This window comes from Kwoniella botswanensis, chromosome 1 (genome assembly GCF_036426115.1).
Source record: "Kwoniella botswanensis chromosome 1, complete sequence".
NCBI classification, from domain to species: Eukaryota; Fungi; Basidiomycota; class Tremellomycetes; order Tremellales; family Cryptococcaceae; genus Kwoniella; species Kwoniella botswanensis.
In genome coordinates, this window is record NC_088599.1 from 2578791 (window position 1) to 2605442 (window position 26652).

General features: G+C 44.2%; 11 protein-coding genes across 11 annotated transcripts; 6 read left to right on the forward strand and 5 right to left on the reverse strand.

Moving 5' to 3' along the window:
* Nucleotides 1–413: 413 nt before the first annotated feature.
* L199_000997 (uncharacterized protein) lies at nt 414–1062 on the reverse strand (the record flags this gene model as incomplete). The annotated part of the gene is made up of 3 exons (XM_064886754.1): nt 414–520; nt 716–822; nt 974–1062. The coding sequence occupies 3 exons, from the start codon at nt 1060–1062 to the stop codon at nt 414–416; spliced, it is 303 nt and encodes a 100-aa protein (XP_064742826.1).
* Nucleotides 1063–1581: 519 nt separating this feature from the next.
* Nucleotides 1582–2653, forward strand: L199_000998 (uncharacterized protein; the record flags this gene model as incomplete). The annotated part of the gene is made up of 3 exons (XM_064886755.1): nt 1582–1594; nt 1668–1707; nt 1825–2653. 3 exons carry the CDS (start codon nt 1582–1584, stop codon nt 2651–2653), a joined length of 882 nt encoding a protein of 293 aa, XP_064742827.1.
* Nucleotides 2654–3190: 537 nt separating this feature from the next.
* L199_000999 (nascent polypeptide-associated complex subunit beta) lies at nt 3191–4214 on the reverse strand (the record flags this gene model as incomplete). Its single annotated transcript, XM_064886756.1, has 3 exons — nt 3191–3504; nt 3731–3907; nt 4169–4214. The coding sequence occupies 3 exons, from the start codon at nt 4212–4214 to the stop codon at nt 3191–3193; spliced, it is 537 nt and encodes a 178-aa protein (XP_064742828.1).
* A 590-nt stretch (nt 4215–4804) lies between these two features.
* On the forward strand, nt 4805–6345 carry L199_001000 (uncharacterized protein; the record flags this gene model as incomplete). Its single annotated transcript, XM_064886757.1, has 4 exons — nt 4805–5078; nt 5177–5605; nt 5674–5835; nt 5912–6345. 4 exons carry the CDS (start codon nt 4805–4807, stop codon nt 6343–6345), a joined length of 1299 nt encoding a protein of 432 aa, XP_064742829.1.
* Nucleotides 6346–6736: 391 nt separating this feature from the next.
* Nucleotides 6737–7592, reverse strand: L199_001001 (pyridoxamine 5'-phosphate oxidase; the record flags this gene model as incomplete). Its single annotated transcript, XM_064886758.1, has 2 exons — nt 6737–6848; nt 6952–7592. The coding sequence occupies 2 exons, from the start codon at nt 7590–7592 to the stop codon at nt 6737–6739; spliced, it is 753 nt and encodes a 250-aa protein (XP_064742830.1).
* Nucleotides 7593–8586: 994 nt separating this feature from the next.
* On the forward strand, nt 8587–10725 carry L199_001002 (uncharacterized protein; the record flags this gene model as incomplete). The annotated part of the gene is made up of 8 exons (XM_064886759.1): nt 8587–8750; nt 8818–8940; nt 9062–9160; nt 9268–9516; nt 9696–9826; nt 9892–9968; nt 10037–10129; nt 10237–10725. The coding sequence occupies 8 exons, from the start codon at nt 8587–8589 to the stop codon at nt 10723–10725; spliced, it is 1425 nt and encodes a 474-aa protein (XP_064742831.1).
* Nucleotides 10726–11501: 776 nt separating this feature from the next.
* On the forward strand, nt 11502–12233 carry L199_001003 (uncharacterized protein; the record flags this gene model as incomplete). The annotated part of the gene is made up of 1 exon (XM_064886760.1): nt 11502–12233. One exon carries the CDS (start codon nt 11502–11504, stop codon nt 12231–12233), a length of 732 nt encoding a protein of 243 aa, XP_064742832.1.
* A 253-nt stretch (nt 12234–12486) lies between these two features.
* Nucleotides 12487–14643, reverse strand: L199_001004 (uncharacterized protein; the record flags this gene model as incomplete). Its single annotated transcript, XM_064886761.1, has 6 exons — nt 12487–12982; nt 13073–13266; nt 13351–13546; nt 13651–14056; nt 14141–14347; nt 14454–14643. The coding sequence occupies 6 exons, from the start codon at nt 14641–14643 to the stop codon at nt 12487–12489; spliced, it is 1689 nt and encodes a 562-aa protein (XP_064742833.1).
* A 525-nt stretch (nt 14644–15168) lies between these two features.
* L199_001005 (uncharacterized protein) lies at nt 15169–17748 on the reverse strand (the record flags this gene model as incomplete). The annotated part of the gene is made up of 6 exons (XM_064886762.1): nt 15169–15799; nt 15879–16258; nt 16328–16670; nt 16736–16826; nt 16893–17016; nt 17101–17748. The coding sequence occupies 6 exons, from the start codon at nt 17746–17748 to the stop codon at nt 15169–15171; spliced, it is 2217 nt and encodes a 738-aa protein (XP_064742834.1).
* Nucleotides 17749–18504: 756 nt separating this feature from the next.
* Nucleotides 18505–23187, forward strand: L199_001006 (uncharacterized protein; the record flags this gene model as incomplete). Its single annotated transcript, XM_064886763.1, has 27 exons — nt 18505–18673; nt 18747–19225; nt 19285–19372; nt 19432–19513; nt 19585–19658; nt 19740–19920; nt 19990–20009; nt 20083–20180; nt 20233–20257; nt 20329–20354; nt 20422–20506; nt 20567–20584; nt 20658–20732; nt 20790–20803; nt 20864–20942; nt 21001–21080; nt 21148–21416; nt 21500–21602; nt 21667–21710; nt 21774–21828; nt 21904–21923; nt 21989–21998; nt 22058–22126; nt 22184–22197; nt 22269–22397; nt 22474–22871; nt 22934–23187. 27 exons carry the CDS (start codon nt 18505–18507, stop codon nt 23185–23187), a joined length of 2958 nt encoding a protein of 985 aa, XP_064742835.1.
* Nucleotides 23188–23679: 492 nt separating this feature from the next.
* L199_001007 (uncharacterized protein) lies at nt 23680–26427 on the forward strand (the record flags this gene model as incomplete). The annotated part of the gene is made up of 7 exons (XM_064886764.1): nt 23680–23814; nt 23968–24060; nt 24154–24215; nt 24310–24400; nt 24479–24782; nt 24845–25235; nt 25305–26427. 7 exons carry the CDS (start codon nt 23680–23682, stop codon nt 26425–26427), a joined length of 2199 nt encoding a protein of 732 aa, XP_064742836.1.
* Nucleotides 26428–26652: the final 225 nt, after the last annotated feature.

The window sequence follows — 26652 nt, forward strand, 5'->3', positions numbered from 1 at the left end:
ATCACATAGGCTCGTTGTGAAAGCTCACACACAGGCCTTCTACGGAGATGGGATATTCCAGAGTTCACCGTATGTACCCCAGAGAGATCCAAGTGATGCAAGAAGGCATGGTAACCGTTGTCACGAGTATTTCGTATCTCGACGACGATCGAAACGGATTCGTTGGAATATGGAGAAGCCTATAAATAACTGAAAATGTCACGTCATACTGTGTCTGATCTACCATACCAGGGGGATCACCGGTACCACATAAATGGTGGATACAGACGATGAATGTAAGGAGGGTTAGTACCACCCTTGAACCCAGACGAGGTCAAATTCTGCCACGGCGTTAACACTCAACAGATGTCCATCGAAGATCGACCCAGATCTAACATATGCATGTCATCCCTATCCAGCTCACATATCCTTTTCTATTGAGGTTTACCGACAGTCTGGGAATTTACTAACTTGCTCAACTCTGCCGATACTTGCGATTCCGATAAGTCCGCAAGCTGAGTTTGTGATTCTGCTCCTCGTTCTATGTCAGCCCGAAAGCGAAAAAAAGAAGTCAGCATTGTTCATGTGATACGTCAAAGTAGCCATTGGACACGATGAGCAAGAGCAAAACCTCGTCGGCAAAGACCTCATTCGTGAGAGCGAAGAACGGGCATAGGCGGGACGCCACAAGCAACTACTGCCATTGGGAATGTTATGAGGTGGACTCTTGACTCACCAGATCGTACAAATGCCCTAGGCGAGATGTCACTAGCTTCTCTAATCAAGAACTTCAAATCTGGGTTGGACGATTTGATAGATGGGTAAGAAGATTGTACGAATTGTCTGGCGATCAAACAGATTTATCAGCTTTATTCTTTGAACATCATGTATATATATATATATATATATGTATAACGAAGTGACTGAGGAGCGAGATCCTGTCCATGCGCAGAGTTCATCCCATTGTGAGAGCGTAAAAACCGAGCGTACTCACCTGACACCAGCTGAATGTCCGGAAGTCTGACAAAAATGTAATCTGATTTCTTTAACTGCTTTTGGGATCTGTTTAGCGAAATTTGACATGTTGATGAATTCGGTTGGGTGAGAGAAGGTGAAGACGGAAGTGCGAGTGAGATTAGGTGCGTGTCAGAGTAATTGATCTGTTTATTCTATAGTTATCGTTCTGTTATTGTTGTTGAATTGCAAGTTCTATGCGGATGAGATGTAGTGTGCAGACACATATGTGAAGAATCGGATTGGAAGGGACCAGCAGAGCGGATATCAGGCTGACAATCCCCTTGAGGTCAAAAGAGCCTGATAATATGTACGGACGTCACGTGCAGCGACCGTTCCTGGTCTCATCTTGGCTGTTGATGTTTTCAAGAATTTCAAAGTGTCGCCAACCTCACATTATCATTTGTACATTGATCATCAGCAAGACAGAACTTATACAGCTCATTGGTCAAGGGTCCCGGAAAGAAGAGGAATATCAAGAACTACTCTCGCTCGACTTGCCACTCTACTGTCCATCTGTATCACGAATCAAGCTAGAACAAGCGTCTAATCCGTCCATTGCCATAACAACCTTGATATCAGGATAAGATGCCTCATAAACGTAAGTCTGGACAACCGGATCATACCATATCACCTGTTCATGGATACATATCTGACAACCTATGAACTTTCAGGAGCCAAAAGATCCGTTAGAGAGGCTGAGACGGCCAAAAAGTGAGTTCATCCATCTACGATGGTACAATCACTCCACTTTTCTATCCATGTCCATCTTTGTATTTTCCCACTCAGAAAGATCAGAACTAACCATCTGTACATCCAACTCTTCCATAGAGGAACCAACCTTGCCCCATCTTCCAAATCCCTCAATTCGGCATACGATGACACACCCAAATCTGCCTCGAGGATAATATCAGGGTGGAAATTTCAATCTGAATTTCGTAAGAGCGGTAAAACGAATAGTGAAGATACTGGTGAATATTCCAAACCATCAAATTCCAACTCCAACTCTTCGACTACAAATGGAAAAGGCAAAGGTAAAGCTGTAGATGCATCGGAGATACCGAAGATATTACCTAACGAGACGTTGGGAGAATACAATCGACGTATTGAAAATCTATTACGATCGGGCGTATCAAAAGCTATCAAAGATGCTGCCTCCACTAAAGCTTTGGAAGTTGCTCAAGCCAATAGGGATAAGAAAGTTAGAAAGAGGAAAGCCAAGTTGGAGAAATTGATCAAAGATGGGAAAGTACCTAAGGAAGCGTTGGAGAAGTACCTCAAGGAAGTAAGAGAGAAGGAAGAGCAGAGGAACGATAATCATAGTAAAGGTAAACGGAAGAGGGATAATGAGGAGGACGACGAGCTGGATGAAGATGGGCAGGGAAAGCAGGCTAGACCTGCCAAAGAATTCAAAGAGATGGAAGGACCTAGGAGATTAAATGATATAGTCCAAGCACCACCTCAATTACCACATCTACGCAAATCCGGTGAGAAGAAGACTAGTACGAAAGAAGCGTATTCCGCTATAGGGAAGAATAGTGATAAGATACCGCTCAATGCCGGACAGAAGAGGATCTTGGAAGAAGAACGAGAGAGGGTGGTGAGGATGTATAGGGAGATGAAAGCGAAGAAAGAGGAGGAGAAGGGGAAGAAGGTTTGAGGGAGACAAGTGGTTTGTCATGTTCGTATGTATGTATATGTGATATGCCCTTGCAAATATGCGTGGTGTTGAGCATGAGTCTCAATTGACCTCATGATGCATGTTTTTGGAACTACGTAAATTTGTCAGGTATTATCAGGACATAGAGGACACGAGGCTTGAGAATACCAAACATCATTCGAATGTCAGATCTCCTGAGCGCGAATGAACACGAATATGTACAAGCGATGAGTGAGTGTTATCATGGTCTAGGATTTGTCTCCAATTCTCCAATGCGAACACTTGATGGTACAATCTAACTTGAACCACCTGGAGAAACCGGAATGGTTATGGTAATGTTTTAATGGAAATTCATCAATTTTCTATCTAGAATTCCCCTTTTACAAAACTTTGACACATATGGTCAAAATGCTTTTGAAATTGATATCTTTCACACGCACTCCTCGGTTCCGGATTGTTTCTCCGAAACCTAAACCCATTCCCACCTACTACTTTACTGATATACCACTTTTCCTATATTGAATATTGAAAGAGCGTCTATTCCAACTCTTCAAGATCAGTTTCCTTCTTAGCCTCCTTATCACCCTCAGCCTCATCGAAGTTCTCAACCAAATCAGGGATCTCATCATCACCTTCACCTTCTGCTTTACCCTCTGCGCCTGCACCTCCAGCAGCGGCGGCAGCGGCAGCTTGTCGAGCAGTCATAGATTGGTAAGATTCGGCTAATCGTCGCAAGTTGGCCAAGGAATCAGGTCCGAGCTGGTTGAGGATTCCAGGGACGAGTTCGGTGAGTTCCTTGGTTTGACCAGGACCGTAGACTGCGAGGGTGTTGGAGGGGAGAGCGGCATGGACTAAAGTGAATGAGAGGGATCAGTAAATGGTTTGTATAAATGAGAGAAATGGAGTAGAGAAAGAGGTGGTTTGAATGATGGACGAGAGGAAAGTAGGTCAAGTTGGACTGCGTGGAATCAACGATACGTAGAAGTAGTACCTCTCATAGTCCATGCACTGCGATATTGTCTTTCCCTCCACTGGAAGCAACATCGAAAGTCAAAGAACAGCCAAAGCCAAACTCACCTCGAGGAGCACCGAAATGCAAGACATTACCATCCTCCTTGAACATGTTAACTTCCTCTACACCTGTGATAGGTTGAACGCCAAGCTTCTTGAGGGCAGCTTGGAGCTTTCGGTCATCACCTTGAGAAGCGGTCACGGACTTCTTGACTTGCTTTCGTCGGGGTGTACCCTTACCACCTGTTTCAGTGAGCGAGAGGGAGCGTAATCAGAGGGGTACAGGGTTATTATCAAGTTTCGTATTTGACGAGGGTAGCGTAATGAGCGAGACATAGATGAAGAGAGGTGAATGAAGTGGAGGGGATTGAGAGACGTTGACAATGTATAATGCGCGATGTTGTCGAAACGAATAGAATATCCAGGTTAATGATGTGAATAGAGAAAAGGAGGATGTCCTATCAGCACAGATTCATCTTTGAAATGATGTAAAGCATCACACACCGATTCTGACTTGAGCTTGGAGCTTGGCCAACTTTTCCTTATCCATTTTGACTGATTTGTTAGGTGGGTGTGAGAAGGCAAGATGCTATTTGAGGTTGAGGTTGGTTGAAAAGGAAAAGTCGAATGAGTGATTGGAATGGAAAAGATTAACATGGAATGGAATATCAGAAAATCAGCTCCGTCCCTCAGATGACACACGGGAATTACTCACCTGAGGTTAGCTATTTGCCTTGATGTGAGTTGGGATGAGTGAGAAGATGAGTTGATCAGTTGTGAATATGATGATACATTCAATCTCCTACTGAGCTCGCTGTCGCTGTCGCTGTTGCCTGTATGAGTGAGTGTATCAGTGCTAGGCTGAGTATGGGGCTCACCACGAAATGTGGCACTCAACCGACTTTACGCTGACATCGGCATTTGTCGGTGATTCACCTGGCATCCTGTGAGTGGCATCTGACGCGTGTGTTATCTTGTTGCGTATGAGCCTGAGTGAAGTCACATAGACTGGTAATGTTTAGACCTGATCCATAATTACAGCTTTGACTCCTTGACAAACCCCACACCCGTCATCATCGTCTATCACACAAACATTGTAACTAACCTTACTGACATACTCACATACGACAAGGCAGTAACATGTTCGCTCCTCGCTCAACTCACTTGCCTCGTACCTACTCAGTATACCATCAACCAGTTACAACCAAGAGAAACACAAACAAGGAGAATGCCGGTGCTCTTCCTTCCAAAACACCTTCGAGAGCAGGTAAACCCATGATGGGTGGTGGGTTGGGGGCAGGCATGAGGATGGGTCTGGGAGTCAAGACTGAGGTAAGGGACAGGAATGTATTAGTGCAACAGCAGCAGCATCAAGGTGGGGGTAAAGGGAAGGGGAAAGAAAGCGAAGATATAGGTATGTAACACCCATTTTACCGAATCAAATCAAACCATGCTATCTTCTGACAGTGACAGGACCCGTACTTACATCTTGCCGATCGTTTGGCTTCGCAGAACCAAAGAGATTGTTCGGTCACGGTCCATCCAAATCAACAACTTCCATCCCACCTTCCAAATCACTCTCTTCCATGCCTCATATCCAACTTACCAAAACGCCTGCTCCATCGAGGAAGAAACAACAATCTTTCCAGGCATTAAGGACACCTGCTCCTTCGTTCCAGGAACCTGCACCTACACCATTACCATCTGCTACGAGACAACGACGGAGGTCTAGGCAATCGTTATCGACCATAAGTCTGACACCGATCAAAGCGTCGATAGAACAGAGTTTCGTTACTCCCGCTCCGATTCCATGGGATGAAGAGCTGAGTCTAGGTAGTATTGAAGAGACTGCCAATGAGATGTTGCAGGATGTAAGGGAGGAGAATGAGTTGGATGATGGGAGTGATGGTGATCCTGAATATATGCCTCCTCCTGTACAAGGTGAGTTTTTTCGCATAGTCGTAACATCGATGGAAGGGATGATTACAAAATTGACATTCATGATTCAGAACTCCCTTATACACCTGCATACGATCATCCAGATCTAACATCGATATTCTCCACTTTATCTTCATTACCTCCGATGTGGACAGTCCACGACGACGTGATCATAAGGGATCTACCGGAGTTCGAGTTTCAGGAAATGACCGTAGGAGGATTGACTTTGAAGGGTGAGTGGAATCTCTATCTATGGTTAAAATGGCGACTTAATGTTCGTTCTGTGCTGACACTCGTTCTTGTCTATAGACGATGAAGAATTGGAAGAAGAGTGGTTGAGACCTAAATCCAAACCTCAACTCAAACCTCCTCAAATGACCAAACCCCAATACACCTCAATCAGGGGAGTACCACCTAAATCGTCCTTACAACCCAAAATCACACCCCGTCCAAGCGTAACTTCACGATTAAACCCTACAACCAAAACTAAACCTCCTGCGCCTGTACCTAGACCACCTCCAATCAGACAGAAAACCACCAGTTCGACTGGACCCCGATCCGCACAGGCCCGTCAAGCCTCATTACACCCCGCACAAAAGGCCTCTCAACCTGTAAAACCGATTAAGCTCAGTGAGGAGGATCAGAAGTTGTTTGAGAGTTGGGAGAAAGAAGATTTCCCATCGGGAGATTTCGAATTGTACTTGGATATGGAGATGGATGATGGTAATTTGATATCCCATTAGGAGTGCAGTGATTGAGGGAAAAAGCAAAATATCGACGGTAGCTAGGGATCGACAGTCGGTCTACCACGCTTGGATCGATTCAGCTTTCACCATCTACTTTCGATACCGTTCCATGGTATAATTTGTACCATATAACAAATGTTGATATTCTCATAGTTCGTGCTTAGACGCCAAGGTCAGTGTATATACATCTAGTGTTCTCTTTAATAACGCTGTAATTTGTATTTATGATTTTTATACGATACCTCTATATGATTTCTGATGACCAACAATGCATATTCCGATTCTATATCACTTATATGCATATTCTACTATTTTACTTCTTCCTACACCGAATCCGATTGTCCCGCTAAATCCATCTTTCGCCATATCGTACCCATCCGTTCCGATATCAGGGAGCTAACCTGTTAATCTCCCATTGACTCTCCTGTGAGTCTTGAGGTCTGGTATATCTGAACCTATCGTGTAATCGTGATGGTTGACCAGACCAATATTCGACTTCGCTGCAAGTGTAAGTACAAGGAAGACAGATTACATCAGCGTTTACACCAATCATCGAGCGCACCGTAAGAAGTCAATCAGACTTAGATAGGGGTATGCACTCACAAGGGTACGACTCTCCATCCACCCCAATGCGGCGGACAATCGATCTCCATTGCTTCCCCAAACTCCTTAGTTTTCTCATCGACAATCTGTTGCACCTCCCCTTCCTGGACAATACTACTCTGTGGGGAGGCCCATGCACCCACCTGACTGCCTCTAGGTCTACTCTTGAAGTACTCTTCCGATTCTTCCCTACTCACTTTCTCGACTTTACCCACCACTCTAACCTGACGAGATACCTCTCTCCAGTAAAATGCCAAACTTGCATAAGGGTTATTGGACAGTTCTTGGGATTTACGTGAATTGTAATTCGTAAAGAAAACAAATCCTTTCTCATCTACCGTTTTCAGTAAGACGATCCTAGATGATGGTATACCATTTGGTAAAGAGGTAGATAAAGTCATAGCCTCTGGTTCTTTTACGATGGGTTGACCATCCTTGGGATCGAGTGCGGCAGAGAGCCAGCTGTTGAATTGGATTAGAGGATTGGCGTGAAGATTGTCTCGAAGGAGTCGAGGGGTCTTGTATTGATTGTGAGAAGTGAGATGGAGTTTCTCAGGTGCTGAGGAAGATGGAGTGGAAGTGTTTTGATTTTGGTCGGATGGTTGAGGAGCGGGTGTACCGTATAGATGTTGAGTCGACATGCTTTTACCGAAATTGATTGTTCGAGTGGAATGGGATGGTTTGGTAGTAAGGTTCGATTTGATGTTTCGCAATACGTATGTTCTTGCTGTAGAGGACATATGTCTCACAGGGCTAGCTGCGTTATACTGTATGTTCTACTCGTACGTAAAGATGCTCGAGTCGAGTTCGGATGAGTTCGTATGTTGCAGACATGAGGGGATGAGATGATCGGCGATCAACGAACAGACTCATTCAGCGATTCTTCTTTCCTCTTTCCGACGGAAGGGGAGTAGAGCTAATCTGTCTTGATCTTAAGATAAAAGAAAGGTGCAGTGCAACTCTTGACCTGGAGATCTGATCTTGGGTGGTGCTCTCCTGATATACATGCAGAGAGCTGTCTGGGTCTTCTCATCCCCCACAGACTAGCACGATCATGGGTTCGAGTCTTAGCTCGAACTCGATCATGAACATCAAGCTGTCATGTCGTACTCCATTAGTGCTGGTCGAAATGGGAAAACCTAAAAAATGCCGATGATCATCATTATCATGGATTTGACCAATGCATTCCCACTCCTCTCTCCACTCTCCTTTGTCGATATCCGTGCCTTTGAGTGTTGCAAAACAGTCATAAGTCAGAGCTTTCAGACGAACACCTCTGTGCCGCACCCTCGAATACAAAGTCCAGAATCAACAGAAGACTATACCGCAGTTGCTGCCCAACCGCAACCGCAACCTTCGCTTATCACCGCAAATCGGTGGTTTCCAAGTTACATCACCCACTCGCAACTTTAACGTAAACAAATAAATCCATCATCGCATCACACAACCTTGTTCAAAATTAATTCTTTCCTCTCATACATCTCTATATACATTCATCGCATCAACAAACCATACTGATCTGTATTAAGGTAGATAGACGACATATATATCTGATCTATACATACAACATTGCACTTCCTCCTACCCACTGCATTCTGCTTGCTCCACACACGATACCAAACCAACCAAGCCAAGATGAATCTCTCCAATATCCGAGATCACATGTTATCTCAACCTCCGTCATTCAGGAAGAAGAAGGAGTATCAGCTAGAAGAGCTACTGGGTAGAGGAGGATTCGGAAAGGTCGTGAGAGCTACTTGGACACCTAGGGAAGGTGAGAAGAAGGAAGTTGCATTGAAGTGGGTGAAAGTCATCTGTTCGGTATATTTCATAAGAATTTTTGACTGATTATAACACCTCGGACAGGATAATATCCAAAAAGCTAGTGAAGGATAATGAACAAGCCGTAATGGACGAAATCAACGTATTGAAAGGGTTGGATCATCCTAATATCGTACATGTATGGGACCATTTCGAATCGAGGGATAAGTGAGTTATCACCTCACTCATATGGCTCTTTGCTGCTTCGAAGAGTGTGTCACACGACCAAGTCTGACTTGCACTTGACCGTCATAGAATGCTGACATTTCCGTGTTTACACATTCTACAGATTCTACCTCACATTCGAACTGGCAGTTGGAGGAGAGCTGTTCGATAGGATATCTGAACGAGGTAAATTCACAGAGAAAGACGCATTGGAATGTATAAGGTGGGTTTTGTCAACTTTCATCTCTCAACGGAACTATCTTCTTCTTTATGGTACTCATTATTTGGTGCTAAATGATTCATCGATATATTGGTACATTGATATATCAGACAAATATGCTCAGCAGCGCAATATCTCCATTCCCATCAGATCGTCCATCGTGATCTCAAACCAGAGAACATCCTATACAAGACGAAAGACCCAAACTCTCAGATCGTCATTGCGGATTTCGGTATTGCCAAACACCTAGAAGATCCTGAAGAGATGTTGCAAGATGCTGCGGGGAGTTTTGGATATGCTGCGCCGGAGGTGTTGACGGGGAGTGGACATGGGACGAAATGCGATTGTTGGAGTATAGGGTGAGTATTCAGAATGATATCTTCAGAAGGTTTCGAGGATGAGATGAGGGATATGATGACATATTGGAGAGAGGTACGATTCACTGGGGTTGATATTGGTAGGGAAATCGTTGGGAATAGAGGGATCTGTAACAGGGATAATCTTTGCAATTATAAGCTGATATCTTGATTTTCTGTAGGGTCATCGCGTATACTATACTATGTGGATATTCACCTTTCAGAGAGACGGACAAAAACGCTTTACTTCGGGAGATGACAAAAGGCCGGGTAGTGTTCCACGAGAGGTATTGGAAGAAAGTCACGCCTACTGGTGAGTTGTATAGACCATAGAAACAACGAAAGAATTGCTAACGTGGTCTGTTTACGGTTCGATAGCCAAAGACTTCATCAAGGCTTTATTGGTTGTAGATCCCAAAAAGAGGATATCAGCTACTGAGGCGTTGAAACATCCTGTAGGTATACCCACATATCCAACTGCTGCCTTTAGCTTGAATAGAGCTGATACATCCCTCACGCATAGTGGATGACGGAAGGAGCAGCAGCCGAGAATGATCTTACAGATGCGGTCATACCAGCTCTGAATGCTAAGATGAAATGGAAGAAGGCAATAAGGGTGGGCAATTGTATTCCTCCTTCATTCTCACAACTTCCCTACTTGCCAAATCTGCCAGATATTCCCATATTGTGAGCTGCAGGCTGGTTTCTAATATTGGGTGACAGGCCGTTCAAGCTACCAACCGTCTCCGAGCAGGCTCGCGTTCAAACTCCCTCGCAACCTCTTCATCCACTTCCACCACTAATTCCACTTCGACAGAACAGCAGAATCTCTCAGCATCACCTACCACCCTGGTGCCCACCGTAGTCACGCCACTGTCAATGACGGAGGAAGAACCGATGTCTGATTCGCACGATTACTTTACGGCTGATGAGGAGACGCATCATGAGGTGCAAACTCCCAATAGCGCCAGGGATGATGCTCAACATATCAAGATTGTCAAGATGAACGATGCTGGCGTGGAAGAAGATGAAAGTGCGAATACTGGCAATAAAATCGAAAAGAGGGATTATGGTAATCCATCCATAAATCTACAGAAGACTGAAGGATTGAGTGTCGAACAAAAAGAGACAAGACCTGAAGCATCGAGGAAGAGTTCGGTGGAAAATGTAGTAGAGGGAGTTAAAGGGTTGATGAATAAATTGAGACTGTAAGGGGCTTTTGGCTCACAACGAAAGTGACACGTCATGGAATATTGTTTGGATCACCGCATAAAAGGGGAAATTAAGAATTGTCGGTACTGGACTTGGTTGAAGAGAAATCGACTGCATCCTGTTGAGTGGGTGTCTGTCTTACGAGAGGTAACGGATAATCGCTATGTGATTGTTTCTAGAAGGGTAGGAGGGTAGCACATCTGTATTTGTATAACTCTGTCTCTTGTCTCTGTCTTGATCTTCATTTTGGTCATCTGTTGTAGGCTGTTCTAGCAATCATATCGTATCTTATACTGTATCATAGCCATTGTTAGACATGCGCCGTAGTGTACATGCACATATACATAGCTATCTGGCCTTCACATCTTAATCTGTACTTACATACTTTGCTCTCCGGATTTGTTGACTGACAATCTGAAACGATCTTCTCGGGAGTCATCTTCGCCTCCTTTCTCAGATGATTGGGTATACCATAAAGTCCTCAAGAGTACTGTCGGATCATTCAAACTCAGCTAGAATAAGAAACACTTCACTCCCCCAGACCGGATATTCGTAGATACTTATATATAGGGCAGTAAATTACATTGATCGATGGTCTAACTCTCAAGAATACCCCTCAGATCCTCAAACACTCTAGCACTCGATCCAATCTTGGTTGTTATATAGTACAATTCAGCTGAGGGATTACTTGTGTATTCTGACGAGTCCCTCGTCCTCGTAATACAGTGAACTGCGAGAAAACCATTCTTGCCTATGAAACATCACTCTACGTTACCATGCCTCTATCCTCATCTAACATAGCAATTGAAGACTTTGATCATGTTGCTGGAAATGGAGATACGATCATCTCAATCCCTCTTGAGGGTCTCCATTCAACTGGATACAATAATACTCATACTTCCAGTCAAGTTATCACACCTGACACAATCCACTTACCTGGATCCAATTACAGACACGTAGGTCCGAACGAGGGATTGCCCTCTAATTCTCCTTCAAGCTCATTGACAGTTCATGATTCGTCTAGAGAAGATGAAGAGAGTAATATAGGTATCATGCAAGGTTTGACACTTACGGATACACAACCTTTCACTAATCAGGAAGGTGCTTACACCAACACTGACTCATCAAGCACAGATACAGCCCAGAACGTTGAAGCTGGCGTGGATCAGAATACAATTACGGGTACTGCCTCAGAAGACGAAATCACTTCCACATCCACGTACAGACCCCTGATTCCTTATGTCCGATTCACACAACCCTCATACCTCTCCAACGAGAGATATCCAACATACAACGACAATCGTACATTCGGATGGACCAGTGCGATTTGCGTGAGTGTCATATTGGGTTGTGCGGTGGCTGCGTCTTTCGGATCAGATTATTATTTCCCTACGCAGACATCCACCGACGGTCCTGGACAGGGAGGGCTTGAAGGTGAGGGTAATGAGGATTATCATGTAGGTAAGCATGGGAACGATGATTGTCATTCGTTCGAGAAAGATTGTTAATTCAGTTCTTTCAAAGTAGTATTATATTGGTAGATGATGTATGCAAACCATATTGCTATTACATTACTCATACCGCATCTTTTGCTTTCCAGGTGTTTTGCTGAAGTATCGTAATTAAGATGATGCCTTTCAATGATCCAAGTCAATACACATAAATTTAAGATTTTGTATATCAATAGATCTACATCTACAGAATATTTTATTCTTCTCAATTCTACTGAGATCAATCTACACATCACCCACTCTCACTGAGTTAAACATTCTTCAGCCACACTGTCGTTTCTCCCGGTATCTTCCCCTTCGAACCCTCTTCCAACTTGCCGTTCGAACTTAGCAGCACCTCCCCCGTAGGTAATGCCACCTCATCTTTTCCGACATTCACAACCACCTCCCATCCTTCTGATCTCCTAAAATGAAGTACTTGTTCATCACGATTCTCGACCCATTCAAATTCATCTTCAGGACCTAGAAGTTGCTTCCTCAACTTTAAAGCATCCTTGTAGAGGTTCAATGTACTTTCCGGATCGGTTGATTGTATATCTACAGCATAATCTTTCATCCAAGGTGGTTGAGGTAGATGAGCTGGTTTGTCTGAACCAAAACCGAAGTTTGGAGAAGATGATGACCAAGGGAGAGGTACTCTACATCCATCTCTGCCTATTTCCTCACCTTTCGTACGATGAAATGCTGGATCTTGTCGTTGTGAAGGTTCGATATCTACCACTTCTTGTAACCCTAATTCTTCACCTCTACGACATTGACAATATAGAAAAAAAATCAATCTGTTAGCTCGTATACTTGTGTGTTACCTAAATGAAGAGATAGCATGTTGAACTGACTGATATATATAGGTTGACCCGGGTAAAGCGAGAATCATTAATATAGCTGCTCTAGCCCTTCTCAGACCGCTTTCGATGTCGAGCTTGGTACTCTTGAAACTATCGGCTAAGAAAGGGTTAAGGGCATTCTTGGCTACTCTGAGGTTCGAGTTGGGTACATCAGGTAAACCGAATCGAGTGGCGTGTCGAATAACCTATCACAAGTATTCTGTAAGTAATCGACATTCATTGAACCCTTGGCTTGAGTGGGCCAAGATTGTGATCGGTACAGTACTCACATCATGATTTGACAATACCCAAGTGGTACTTGATTTATGCCTCTTGGCTTCCGCTATCGATCGATCGATACATTCCCGATACTCTTGAATGTTGAAGTTACAAAGTAACATATCGAATGAAAAGGCTTGTCCTAACCCATCTGAAGAGGCGTATAAACCCTTTTGATCGGGTGCTACCCAAGCTTCTGCTACGGCCCTACAGTACATACGAACAAAAATGTTTTCCGTTAGTATCCATGCCTTTATGTGTCATGTATGTAGAAATAATTGAGTTCGATAGTATAGATGAAAGCAACTCACATTAAAGGTGGATCATAGGTATCAAACAACTTTCTCCAATCTTTATATATCTCATGCACTTCCTCTCTATCTAATAAAGGATGTTTCAAACTCCCATTCCCATTCTGCAATTTCCTCTCTGTCAATTTCTTCAGCTCGTTCCAGTTTAGTAGTGGTTCGGACATATCTTTTGCCAGACCGTGTGCTACGTCTATACGGAATCCCGATACGCCCCTATCACCCCAGAATTTGAGTGTTGCGAGGAAATCCTCTCGGACATCGGCGTTTTCCCAGTTGAAATCGGGTTGGGAGGAATCGTACCAGTGGAAATACCATTGACCGTCTCCCGTTCCGGAGGGGGTCCAGGATGGTCCACCGAATATGGATTGCCAGTCTGTTGGAGGTTCAGATTCATCTGCGCCCAGACCTGTATACCGAATTATCAATTATTATCAGTAAGGTTAGTGAAAGTCACTGCTGATTATTGTATACTACAAAGAGAGTGACTCACCATCCCTAAAGATATATCTATCCCTTTCAGTAGAACCTTTACCAGCTTTCAGAGCATCCTTGAACCACTGATGATCATCACTCGAATGATTAGGTACGATATCCACTATAACCCTTATACCAGCTTGTTTCAATGCACGACTCATCTCATCGAATTCTTTTAGGGTACCAATCTTGGGATCGACATTTCGATAATCCGCTACGTCATCTAGATATCACCGTACCATCAATCACGATAGAGAAGAACCATAAGTACGTTTCTATTATCCATCTAATATGTAAGATACTTGTAAGGGAGATGGTAGATCACTCACAACCACCATCTTTCAATGCCGAAGGGTAAAAAGGACTCAACCAAACTGCGTCCACACCCAGCTCTTTCAAGTATGGGACACGGGATGTGATACCTTGCAAATCACCTATCCCATCTCCATTCAGATCGGCAAATGATCGAGGATAGATTTGATAGACGATAGCTTGTCGCCACCAATCGGCATCTTCCATTCCATTCTGACTTAGCCATACTATTTGACCTCAGATCGGTTGATCGGTTAATCGGTTGAAACGAAACTCACCTGATACAGTGAATACCATTGCTGTATCGATATTTCGGTCGTTGAGGTGATGATCACGTACAGATACTGTCGTAGGGTCGCTTCGAGGTATTATATGTATGTACGATGGGTACTCGAATAGATCGATCAGTGGGCGCCAAAGCCCCATGCCCAGATGTTGGGTGGATCTTTCAAGTGGAGGTCATCAGAGTGCTGAATTTAAGCCTGATCCAAAGACTGTATCAGTCGGCGCTAAATCAGATCGAGCGCCTTCGTCCTTAAATCGTATCAGCACATGGATACGTTGTATACTTTATCCTTGGTCCTTTCTTCGTGGGTATCTCGCATAGATCAGATTCAGCAATCAAATTTATAACATGCATGAAGAGAATGAACATATATACCTAATCTATCAACAATGATCTTGACTCGATGGAAATCCCCCTGCTTCTCACCCTACGAAGGCCTACTACAATTACTCGCTATCATCATCGTCTCCTGCACCTTGTCTCTCCCTAAAAGATTTCTCAATCTCCGCTCTCCTCTTTTCCCTTATCTTCTTCTGGAGTCTTATCCAATTACCTATCGGCGAACTCTCAACGACTTCATTCTCAAGGAACCTATCTATCTCAGCTCGATCTCTAGGTGCGAACGATACATTTCGTCTTTTCTGTTCGATCCACGTCTTGGTAGATTCAAGCTTATCGATCAAAGTCTTAAGTTGAGATACAACTTTGGGTGAACCAGCTTGAGATTTCTTGATATGTCGCTTGAGGGTGATTAAAACAGGTAGGACAATTTCGGGGAAAGCAATATTAAGTGAAATCAACGAATGATATTCTCCTAATAAGAAGACTAATTCTTCTCCTAAACCTTCTTGGAATATTCTAGTTTTGGGATAAGCGGCGGGAGCTCTGATGATGTATTCAAAATCTAATGGTTTGAGAGTTACTTTCTTTGGATTACTTCTCTTGAATTCGGACGAATCGAGGATTTCCAATAAGAAGGGGGCCAGGGGTATGTAGACCCCTGTCTTTTGGATGATTCGCATGAGGGATTGGAGAATGTGGAATCGTAAAGGGAAGTAACGTGACGATGGAAGAAGTCTAATAAGATCGCACCAAAAAACATCAGTCTGGGTAAAGGTGTCGAATTGTATTTATGCCTATGACAAATATCACTTACCGGATAACACCCAGACTGATCTGAGTGAGAGGGAAGATCAAAGGTTTCAAAGGACTTTCTAATCCGCTATTATCCTTTTGAGTCTGTATACTTGCTGAACCAGCCAAAACCTGACTCCAGAAATCGATACAATGCACGAATTGCCAATTGTATACGTTCTTGAACGCTTCTTGGTTCCCACCTGACCCACCTGACGTACTTGATCGAATGACGTTCCGCAAGTGGACGGCGAGCATACGGATGAAGCCGAATGCATGCTGGTATGATAACGAGGGTGATAGTTGGTATAACTCTGATGCAGTATTTTTCATCAGGTTGAGGGATGGTAGGGTGTGAGGAGTGGTGTTTCGGAGAGGAGGTAAGAGGGATCGATAGATGTTCTGTATTGACAATCCAAGTCCAATGTTAGTGAATTGTGCAAACAGAGTGATCTCGAGACCTTAACTTACCCTCAAACACAAATCTTTTACAGCATCATCACCAATCACGAACAATTTCCTGACAGCCAAGAAAGCTGCGATTCTGACTTGATCGCTGGCTGAACCCCAAAGTTCTAACAAAACCTTCAAGTAAGCTCTCAGATGTTTTCTGGCGCCCATGATCCAAGGTAACAGTTTTGTAGACTCATTTATAGCTACGAGCAGCAAGGAGCCTGCATCTTCATCGGTAGATCCAGAAGACAGCGATGAAGGAGTGGTGGGAAGGGATTTGATAAGGTGTAAGAGGGTTGAGAAGTGGGATAGGATAAGTCGGTTGAGAGATTGATTAGGTGTTTTGGGTTGTTGAAGCTTACTAAAGACATGAAATGTTGATTAGCGGAATGGAGAGCTGCACGGCAAAAGTATGGTTTGACTCACATCCGACCATTCGCCAAAGTCTTGTAGGGGAAATGATGAGCAACAACCACAGGTGTGTATTTGAGAGCAGTCACGACAAGTTTGTTGAAGACTAGCAGATATGTAAGAATCAGTTCGACTGAGATCTTATCCTTTCTCGTATTCCAGCTGGACTCACCTTGAGCACTATCGATCGAATACTTGGTATCCAGACCGCTACCTTGGTCGCCATCGTCTTCGTTCATATGAGCTGCCGCACGGAAGGCCAACAATGTCTTTCGTAAGGATCGAATCGAGTGTTGCTGACATGATAGAGACAATGTCAGCGTGATGTGTATCTAACAAGCCTAGAGCAAGGTGAATCGGTGATGGGGCTGTTGACTTACCTTCAGCATACCTTCTTGCCAACCTCTCAACATCTTTCCATTCACACTGATTTTCTTCCTCTCCTCCTCTTCTTCTTCCATATCCTCATCCTCAACATCTTCATCATCACTTTCCATCTCCTCATCTTCATCATCCTGCTTAGCTTTACCCTTTGATTTACCGAAGTCCAACAACTCTTCATCATTTTCCTTCAAATACTTGAAGAACTCGGGATCATTCTTTTGTAAATCCTTCATAGCTTTTTTCATCGCTTGTTCATCCAACAAATCCTCCTCGCCGTCTTCTCCTTCCGAGTCTTCATCTTCATCTTCATCTTCCGCGTTTAATTCTTCTAATTCGGATTCATCCCCTGCTTCGATGTCTAATCCACCTTTACCGAACAACTCATCTACCGTCTTGGCTACTCCTCCAGCTTTACCTCCTACACCTGCATCTCCAACTTTCCTAGCTTCCCTTTCATCATCTTCATCATCCTCTCCTTCGCCTTCCAAGTCGGATTCATTGGCATTTCCACGCTGTTTCTGCCTCTGAGCTTTCCTGTCATCTTGCTTCCTCTTGGATTGTTGCTTTGATCGTCGGTTGGCAATTTGATCTTTTAATTTACCGGACGAAGCGAACTTCTTGAATGCTTTTGATGTTTTGGCCATTGTGATACACTTTGCTCCGGATGCGGATACGGCTTGAGTATCAGTACGGATACAGGCGGTTTGCGTATCAATAACTGTGTGAGTGACACTTTCCTCACACCAATATTCAAGTGATCCAAAAAAATAAAAGCTCAAACAAATCTGCTCGTGGCAAGTGGAGGTCATTTGCGAACCACTTCGGCAGGTAAGTGCCACAGTGACGATATCACCGCAACCCCGACCATGTTCACCGGCCGGTGGAGGTTGACCACCTGGATATCCATGAAACACATGACCACAGCTGAGGAACACACGCTAAAAGCCATCTACATACGTCCTCCTCCTCTGCACGCCAAGCTAACTCGTCTATAAATACCGTCATTCATCTGGAGGAATCATGCGTACGCCGTCCCCGCCGGCAAATGCTTCACTCGACCCGCGTGCTTACGGGTTCGACTAGCTCTCATATAGTCTAAGTCCGACTTCGGAGGCGTCAATCGCACCTCGTGACGCCTGCTCAAGGCTTGTTCGAAATCAGACTAACAGAAGGAGGGATCGTCATTCTCCCATCATACTGATTGAGTATCGATCAGACATGTTTGGATGGGCATGTCATCTCCGACCTTTGTTTATCTTGGGGAAAATAGGGATCCCGTGGGGGGTTATCAGCTGGAAGATATATGTATTATATATGTATTATCTGATCTATCATGTACTCTTCCTTCCATCTTCACCGAATAACACCTACCACTTACTGTTAGTCGTCGTTGTTCAAAGATGAGACTGACCACCTTAGTCTTCAGCTTGACTACTCCTCTGGTATCTCTTGCGTTACCAGTATCCGAATACGTTCTACATGCTAGAGATGCTGGTCAAAATGTGTCTAGCAATACACCAGTACTAAGTCAGCAAGCCGAATTCTCAGGTGATGTAACTCAATGTACTGGTGAGTTTCCTCGACCGTCCCAGCTTGGCCTTATTCACTTGATCCGTATGTAACTAATGGAAACCGACCACAGGCTACAACGTCGATAACACCACTCCATCGTCCTCAGGTGGTCTTTTGATCTATCTCACACTCACCAATAAATGTTCAGCTTACGGAAATGACATCTCCTACCTTACCGTTTCGGTAGAATACGAAACATCATCTAGATTACATGTCCACATATACGATAATGACATTCATCAATATCAAGTCCCTCGATACGTTTTACCTCGTCCTGATGGTACCACTTCGGAAGATAAGAGCGATTTGAAATTTGAGTATAATGATGATCCGTTTGAATTCTGGATAACCCGTAAAGAAGATAATGCGATTCTGTTCGATACGAGATCGAAGAATATCCCGACATACACTGAATCGATTCAGATCGAAGGTGCTTATAGTAATTATACTGTCTTACCTTCTCATCCATTGGTGTTTGAAGATCAATATCTACAACTGTCTTCGGCCTTACCTGATGGTGCGAATATATATGGTCTAGGTGAAGTCATAGTACGTTTCCCAATGATTATTATCTGTACGGTTGAGCTGACGTGAGATCATGGGTGAAGGCTGGAACGGGGTATAGGAGAAACGAATCTGCTACGGTTCAGACTTTCTGGACTAGGGATGTTGGTGATCCAGTGGATGAGAACATGTGTGAGCTTGCTTACTTGAGGATCCTTAAATCCATGGTTAACAGCTAATATTGTGTTTAGACGGTGTTCATCCGATGTATATGGAAGTAAGATGGGACGAAGAACGTAAGAAATTGATGTCTCATGGTGTCTTTCTGCTCAAGTAAGTTCTGCCCAACTATTGCGGATTGGCAAAACGCCCAAGATGCGAGCTGAAAACATCATGTATCGTAGTTCGAACGGGATGGACGTGATCCTAAGAGACGGTGTGATCGAGTACAGGGCAATTGGGGGAACTTTCGATTTCTGTCAGTATATTCGTCTTCGCGCATGTCTGTCCTCTATATCCTACTTCTTTGTCAACTAACCGTTCACCATTCACCCCTTAGATTTCTTCTCCGGACCATCACCCAACGACGTAGCCTCTCAATACGCACAAGCCGTAGGTCCTCCTCAAGTCATGCCAGAATGGTCATTCGGATTCCATCTTTGTCGATGGGGATATACCTCGGTCAATGATACGAGGACCACAGTTACGAGGATGAGGGAAGCTGGCATTCCATTGGAAGTGTGAGTCAGCCCCTCTCATAAATTGTTCCACGGACTGGTCAAACAGCTGATGAACTTTCCCTCGGACAGACAATGGAATGATATCGACTGTGAGTATCACTAGATACTAAGTGAAGCGATAGATCCTAGCTCACACAGCCGCTGATATCGGATATCTCGCAGGGATGAGAGCATATAGAGAGTTCCAATTTGACCAAAACTACGCTCCGGACGAGTATAAAGCTTTTGTGGATGAATTGCATTCTATGAACCAGCATTACGTGAGCTACATGTCTTTCTGGCTCTAGGATCGATAGCTCACTTTTTATTCAGATCCCAATCATTGATGCTGCCATCGGTAAGTCAGCTGAACAATATTTGGCTCCGTCATTCTAACAATATTGGGAAGCTGATGTATCTACTGGGTAGGCTACCTTTACAATGATTCTGATGTAGTGAGTAAAGGACGATACACGATTCACATTTCCTGGTCTCAATCTTACAGGTTGATCTATTAATCAGTTCGACGTTTATTCTCGTGGTCACGAGCTTGATGTCTGGATGAAGAACCCCGATGGTACAGAATACGTAGGAGCAGTTTGGCCAGGTGAGTTGACATATATATTTGGGATTCATCGTTCACAACTGATACTTATGCTTTTATCAGGATTCACCGTCTTCCCTGGTTAGTGTTTTCAGCTCATTGAATGACCGTTCTTGACTCAACGATCGCTGCAGAAGCTGATGGATTATGGCAGATTGGTTCAACCCTAAGATGCAGCAGGTTTGGACTGAGGCGTTTTACAACCTCAGTCAAGTAGTGGACTTTGACGGTGAGCTTCGCTGTCTGCCCATGATTGCAACGCTGATAGCTCTCTTCTGATGATCAGGTATCTGGCTCGATGTACGTTCATAACCGTTCTACAGCGAACAAATGATCACTGAAGCTGATATCTCGAAATAGATGAATGAACCTTCGTCATTCGTTGATGGCTCTGCAACCAATTCTACCATTCCGATCGAGAATACTACAGTTGTACCTCGTGAGCTGCGGCCAAACCAGCATCTACTACAATATTCGCAGCTGATATCTTGGAATAGCCAATTACACACCGCAAGCTCCTCCCGTAGATTTCCCAGAAGGTTACTGGCCGAATATATCCGGATATAGTGGCAACATAGTGAGCACCTTTGCTTATCAGCTCAGTACAGCTTATCGAAACTTCAGCTGATGCTCGTGATATGCAGACTGTAAATGGTACTTTGACTTATGGACAAAATGGCACCGCACCTAAGAACACCGCGCTTCGTCGATCATACACCGCTGAGATCCAACAAGCAAAGAGAAACGGAGGCTCTGGACCGAGCACACCGGATTTGCCAGATTACATTCCTGACATACCTTATGTCGACGAACCTCCTTATCCTATCCGAAATCAGGCTGGTAGATTATCTGCTAAGACTGTTAGTCCAAATGCGACGCATTATAGGGGTTTACAAGAGTATAATGTCCACAAGTGAGTTGGGTTTTCTTGTACTCTATGGATCGCCAGTCGTACCCAGCTCGAACGAAATCGAAACTGATAGATATTGAATGCAGCTTATGGGGAACGATGGAGGAGTTGGCTATGCACGATACTCTGCTGGAGCTTAAGCCTGGGAAAAGACCTTTCATGGTGGCCAGATCAACCTTTGCTGGTATAGTGAGCTACATGATTTTGAACTCAGCTTTTGAACCTGTGACTTACAATGATACTTTCATCGCAGGGTCGAAAGACTGCTCATTGGCTTGGGGACAATTATTCTACTTTGTAAGCGAGCTCTCCAGTCAATTTCGCACAAGACTGACAAAGACTCTGCTTCGCACGATTCAGCGCATACATGAAGAGAGCCATCCAAGGAGTTTTACAGTTCAACTTGTTTGGTATTGTGGGTTATTCAATCTCTTTCTCAGATATATTGATCAATAGTTCGATTAGCTAACATGGTTGTGTGCTATCTTAGCCAATGGTCGGACCTGATACGTGAGCTATATTTTTCTCTGCTTCGCTCCGATCCAGGATCCAGCTGACGATAATTGACCTGATAGCTGTGGTTTTGTCAGTTGAAGTGATCTGTGTATGCAAATAAGGACGAAGATAGCTGACGATGACTGTAGAATGGTAATACCGACGAGGAACTTTGTAATCGATGGATGCAATTGAGCGCATTCTTCCCGTTCTACAGGGTGAGTTGAGCTTTGATTGAGGACCAGAATTCAGCTGACCATATTTATCATACTCAGAACCACAATACGAAGTGAGTAATAATAGCTGAAAGGCGACCACTTCACATTACTGCTCTAGCTGATATGTTCTTCACGTTTCTAGACTCGCTTTGTCTCAAGAACCATATGTTTGGGATTCGGTACGAGATGCTAGTATCAAAGCTATCAACGCTCGATATTCCCTCTTGCCATACTGGCAGACTTTGTTCGCTAAAGCGTCTGAAGGCGGAACGTAAGTCTATCTTCGATGTATACTGTGTTATGTGCCCATGGATGTAGCAGATAGCTGATCTAGATATTGATGATAGACCACCTATCGTGCCACTATTCCATGAATTCCAAAACCCTTCATATCTTTCAATTGATTCTCAGTTCCTCATCGGACCTTCCATATTGGTCACACCGGTACTTCAACCAAACGAATCAACCGTCTATGGTGTTTTCCCTAATGACAATGGAGTATTCTGGGTAGATTGGTGGACCCATTCTAAAGTTGATAATTCCAACTCTGACAATATCAGTATCTCCTTACCCCTTGGTGAGATCGGTGTACATGTGAGAAGTGGTAGTGTGCTATTAGTGTATGATCAACCGGAATATACCGTCAAGGAAACTAGGGATGGAGGATATGGTGTTTTAGTGGCTCTTGATGGAAAAGGTTATGCGGAGGGGGACGCAAAAGTAGATGATGGAGATAGTTATCCAGGTAAGCTTGATGATCTCTGACACCGTAGTGAGAAACAAGCTTATACACTGATTCTTGTATAGTCAACGAATTAACGTGTCTTTCGTTCGTCGCTTCTGATGGGAAACTATGTTCGACCCCTCAAGGGAATTATCATATTGATGGACAGGTGAATACCATCACCATCGTTGGGGTATGGAACAAACCTTCCAAATTCAGCTTAAATGGACAAGATGTAGATGGTAGTCAAATTGAGTATGACGATCAAGTAGGCAGGGCCAAGGTTAGCGATGTGGGAGGTGATTTAAACCAAGGGTGGACTTTGACTTGGGAATGAAGTAAAAAAACAAAAGCATACTGGACAATATTCTCTTCGTCTACACGATATAATATGATTCTCGTTATAATAGCTATGGACCTCTTATTCTACTACTGTTTAGCGGTATAGGTCTAGGTATAGCCAGAGGCTCTTGTCATGTATAGTTTTAGTGTCTTACTCGTATAAGTTACTGTGTGTATTTGCCACTCGAGTGTATGAGCGGTGATCACCGACAGAGAGACAGACAGACGGACAGACACGTCACAGCGTTTGATGATGACATGACAATTACATTTCGAGTGAGTTGAGGTGACAGCTTCCTTTCTCTCTCATCCTCGCACCAAGCTCATCGATATACATCAAAACGATAGTGATCAACCACAAGGACACAAGCAAACTCGTGAAATGAGGATATAGGAGGAGGGCACACAGAAGCTCGAAAAGAAGAGCACTCCCGCGTCAATTCACCTAAGAACGCTTCTCTGTCCTTCTCGACCGAACATCATCAAGATGGTTCCTCGTTTGGCTATATACGGCTTCTCGTCCACGCTGCTTGCGAGCGGAGTGGTGTATTCCGCATTGAATACCAGGCCGAATTTCTATGCTGCTGCGGTCGCTTTGGGGAGAAGTAGCGGGGCTTTGATGGTGAGTGTCAGGATAGCTTATAATGAGAAGGAGGATGTCTGCTGGAAGCCCTGGGATGACCGTTGAAGGGTCACTGTAAGGCCAAATTGGACAAATGTGCACCAATGACCAGCAGGGATATCTGACAACCACTACGTTCAAATTCCAAACTAGGTTCTAGCCAACTTCGCATTGTTTAATACCATCTTATTCGGGATAGGATTAAAGAAGATCTTCTTTGGTCAATTGAGGGCTATAGAATATGAGGTGAGTCGTCATCGCATGATAGAACATCCGTATCAGCTTTCGATCGATTATTTTGATGAATAATAGTACAAGCTGATATTATCATCATGATAGCACTTATTCGAGAGATTATGGATATTCTTGACGGAGTCATTGTTGGCTTTGACCATTTTCAGGTACGTTCATAACCTCATCATGATCGCTGCTTGGCCCATACTTCATGCCGTTGTCTGGAAGCACGGAATCGCTAATGAATGTTGATCATCGCAGAGACGACTTCTCAGCACCTTTCGCTTTTATGTATTGTCTACTGCTGTTCCTAAAATGCTTTCATTGGATAACAGCAGACAGGGTAGATTATGTGAGTTTCTTTCTGTTCTACGCTATGACCAGCATAGCAAATACTGATGTCTTATGCTGTTTCGTGTTTTTGTTGCAGATGGACCAAATACCACCTCCAGGTCCACCAACGTTATTTCACGTCCGAATCACCTCCATTATCCTCTTATTAGCGATATTTGATTTCGCGTTGGTATCGTATTCGATAGACGCTATACTATCGGAAGGTGTCTCAGCAATGGTACTATTCGCGTCTGAATTCACCATTCTGAATGCTTCAATTTTGGGTACCGCTGCGAGATATGCTGTTGGACTGGTTGATCTGAGAAGAGCAAGAGGCAGAGCAGACGCCCCTCCTTGGGAAGAGAAGTCAATGTGGTTGTTCTACGTTGATTTGACTGTTGGTAAGTGATCTTGTGCTATTTTTCTGTCCGCTATCTGTGAATGTGCTGACAGGACACTTCAGACTTCATGAAACTCCTCACATACCTCTCATTCTTCCTTGTTATTCTTCTTCACTACGGCCTTCCACTTCATATCCTTCGAGACGTTTATATGACATTACGATCGTTCATCTCTCGATGTGGTGATCTGATCAGATACCGACGAGCTACGAGGGATATGGATGCCTTATATCCCGATGCGACTGAAGAAGAAATGGAAAGAGGTGGAGATAGGACATGCATAATATGCAGGGAGGAAATGATCCCTCGAGCAGTAGCTGAAAGAGAAGGAAACACTGGTAGTGGGGAGGGTGGAGGACCCAATGAGACGCCCAAAAAATTGGCTTGTGGACATATATTCCATTTCCATTGTCTGAGAAGTTGGTTGGAAAGGCAACAAAGCTGTCCTACCTGGTGAGCTACATATGTTGGCTTCACCAAGCAGTGCAGTAGCTGACATACACTTATGATCTTTGTCTGTAGTCGAAGAGATGTTCTGCATACCCCTGCATCTGCACCTGGTCGAGCGGCAGCTCAGCGGAATGCTGCTGGAGGTAATCCGCCACCCGCTCAGCCTGGAGCTGTACCTCAGCAGCCTCAGCAGCAAGATAGGAATAACATACAACAAGCGTACAACGAGTACTTTCAATTACCCAGAATGGGATGGGATAACCCAGTACCACAGCCCACTGGCCTACCACAAGCTGGCAGTCAGGAGAATACAGCGCGAAGAGAGGATAGTATAGACGAGAGACTACAAAGGGGTATATGGGGCGGTCCGATCATTCCTGGTCGCTTCTTCCCGGTTCCTCTGGGTGCTGCACCAAGATTCCAACAGTCTTCTCCCAAAGCTGGACCTAGCTCTCCCTTCAATCCTCCCCTTCCACAATCATCATCAAGCAGAGTTACTCAGCCCGCAGACCAAAATCCACCGCCGACCATATCGAGAAGAGAATCCCACCTTTCTGTGCCTGCTACACCACAGATGTCAGGCAGCGTCACTCCGTTCTCTTCGAATCCTCCCGTTGTCTTCTCTCCTACAGGTACAGCTAGACCTATACCGCAAGTAGAAAGAGAAAATGATGATGAAGAGGTTGAGGAAGTTGTGGAAGTGGATGAAGTAGCGGTGAGAAGAAAAGCTGCTGAAGCTGCCTTGAAAAGGTTTGGGGGCTCGACATTCCATTCTGCATCGACAGGGAAGGAGAAAGGTAAAGGTAAAGACAAGCAAGTACCAGCTGAAGCTCAAGTTGGAAGCCAGAATGAAAATATCAATTTGGATGATTGGGAAACTTTACCTACCGTTCATCCGAGATTGATACCTTCTTCTTCCGATTTACTCGGCAATCAACATCAACAGTATCACAGTTTCGATAATATCAATAACGATGCTGCCGTGGGTAATTTGGAAGAGAGGATCCAGGTCTTGAGGAAAGTCGATGAGACTATTTGGGGATTGGTAGGTGAATTAACGAGATTACAAAGTAGTTGGCAAGCAGAACGAGAGGGAATAGACTCTCTTCCCGATAAAAGGGAAGCATCGGGACCAGGACCAGTGCCAGTTGGAAGACCTAACATAGAGGTTCCTGATGAAGATGAACAGGAGTAGTATTTGTTGTTGATATTCATATCATACGTCTATGCATGATGATCATATACGATGATTTGCATCCGATAATCTCGGTATTCGATTGAGTCTTGATCCGATGATGTGCCTGGATGATGGGGAGCATGACGCGGAGACTGAAAAAGCAATGGATCAAACGGAGACGGGCATCTTCGAGCAGGGAATACATCTCTGGATATTACTGGGTCAGCTTGTCAAAGCGTTGGA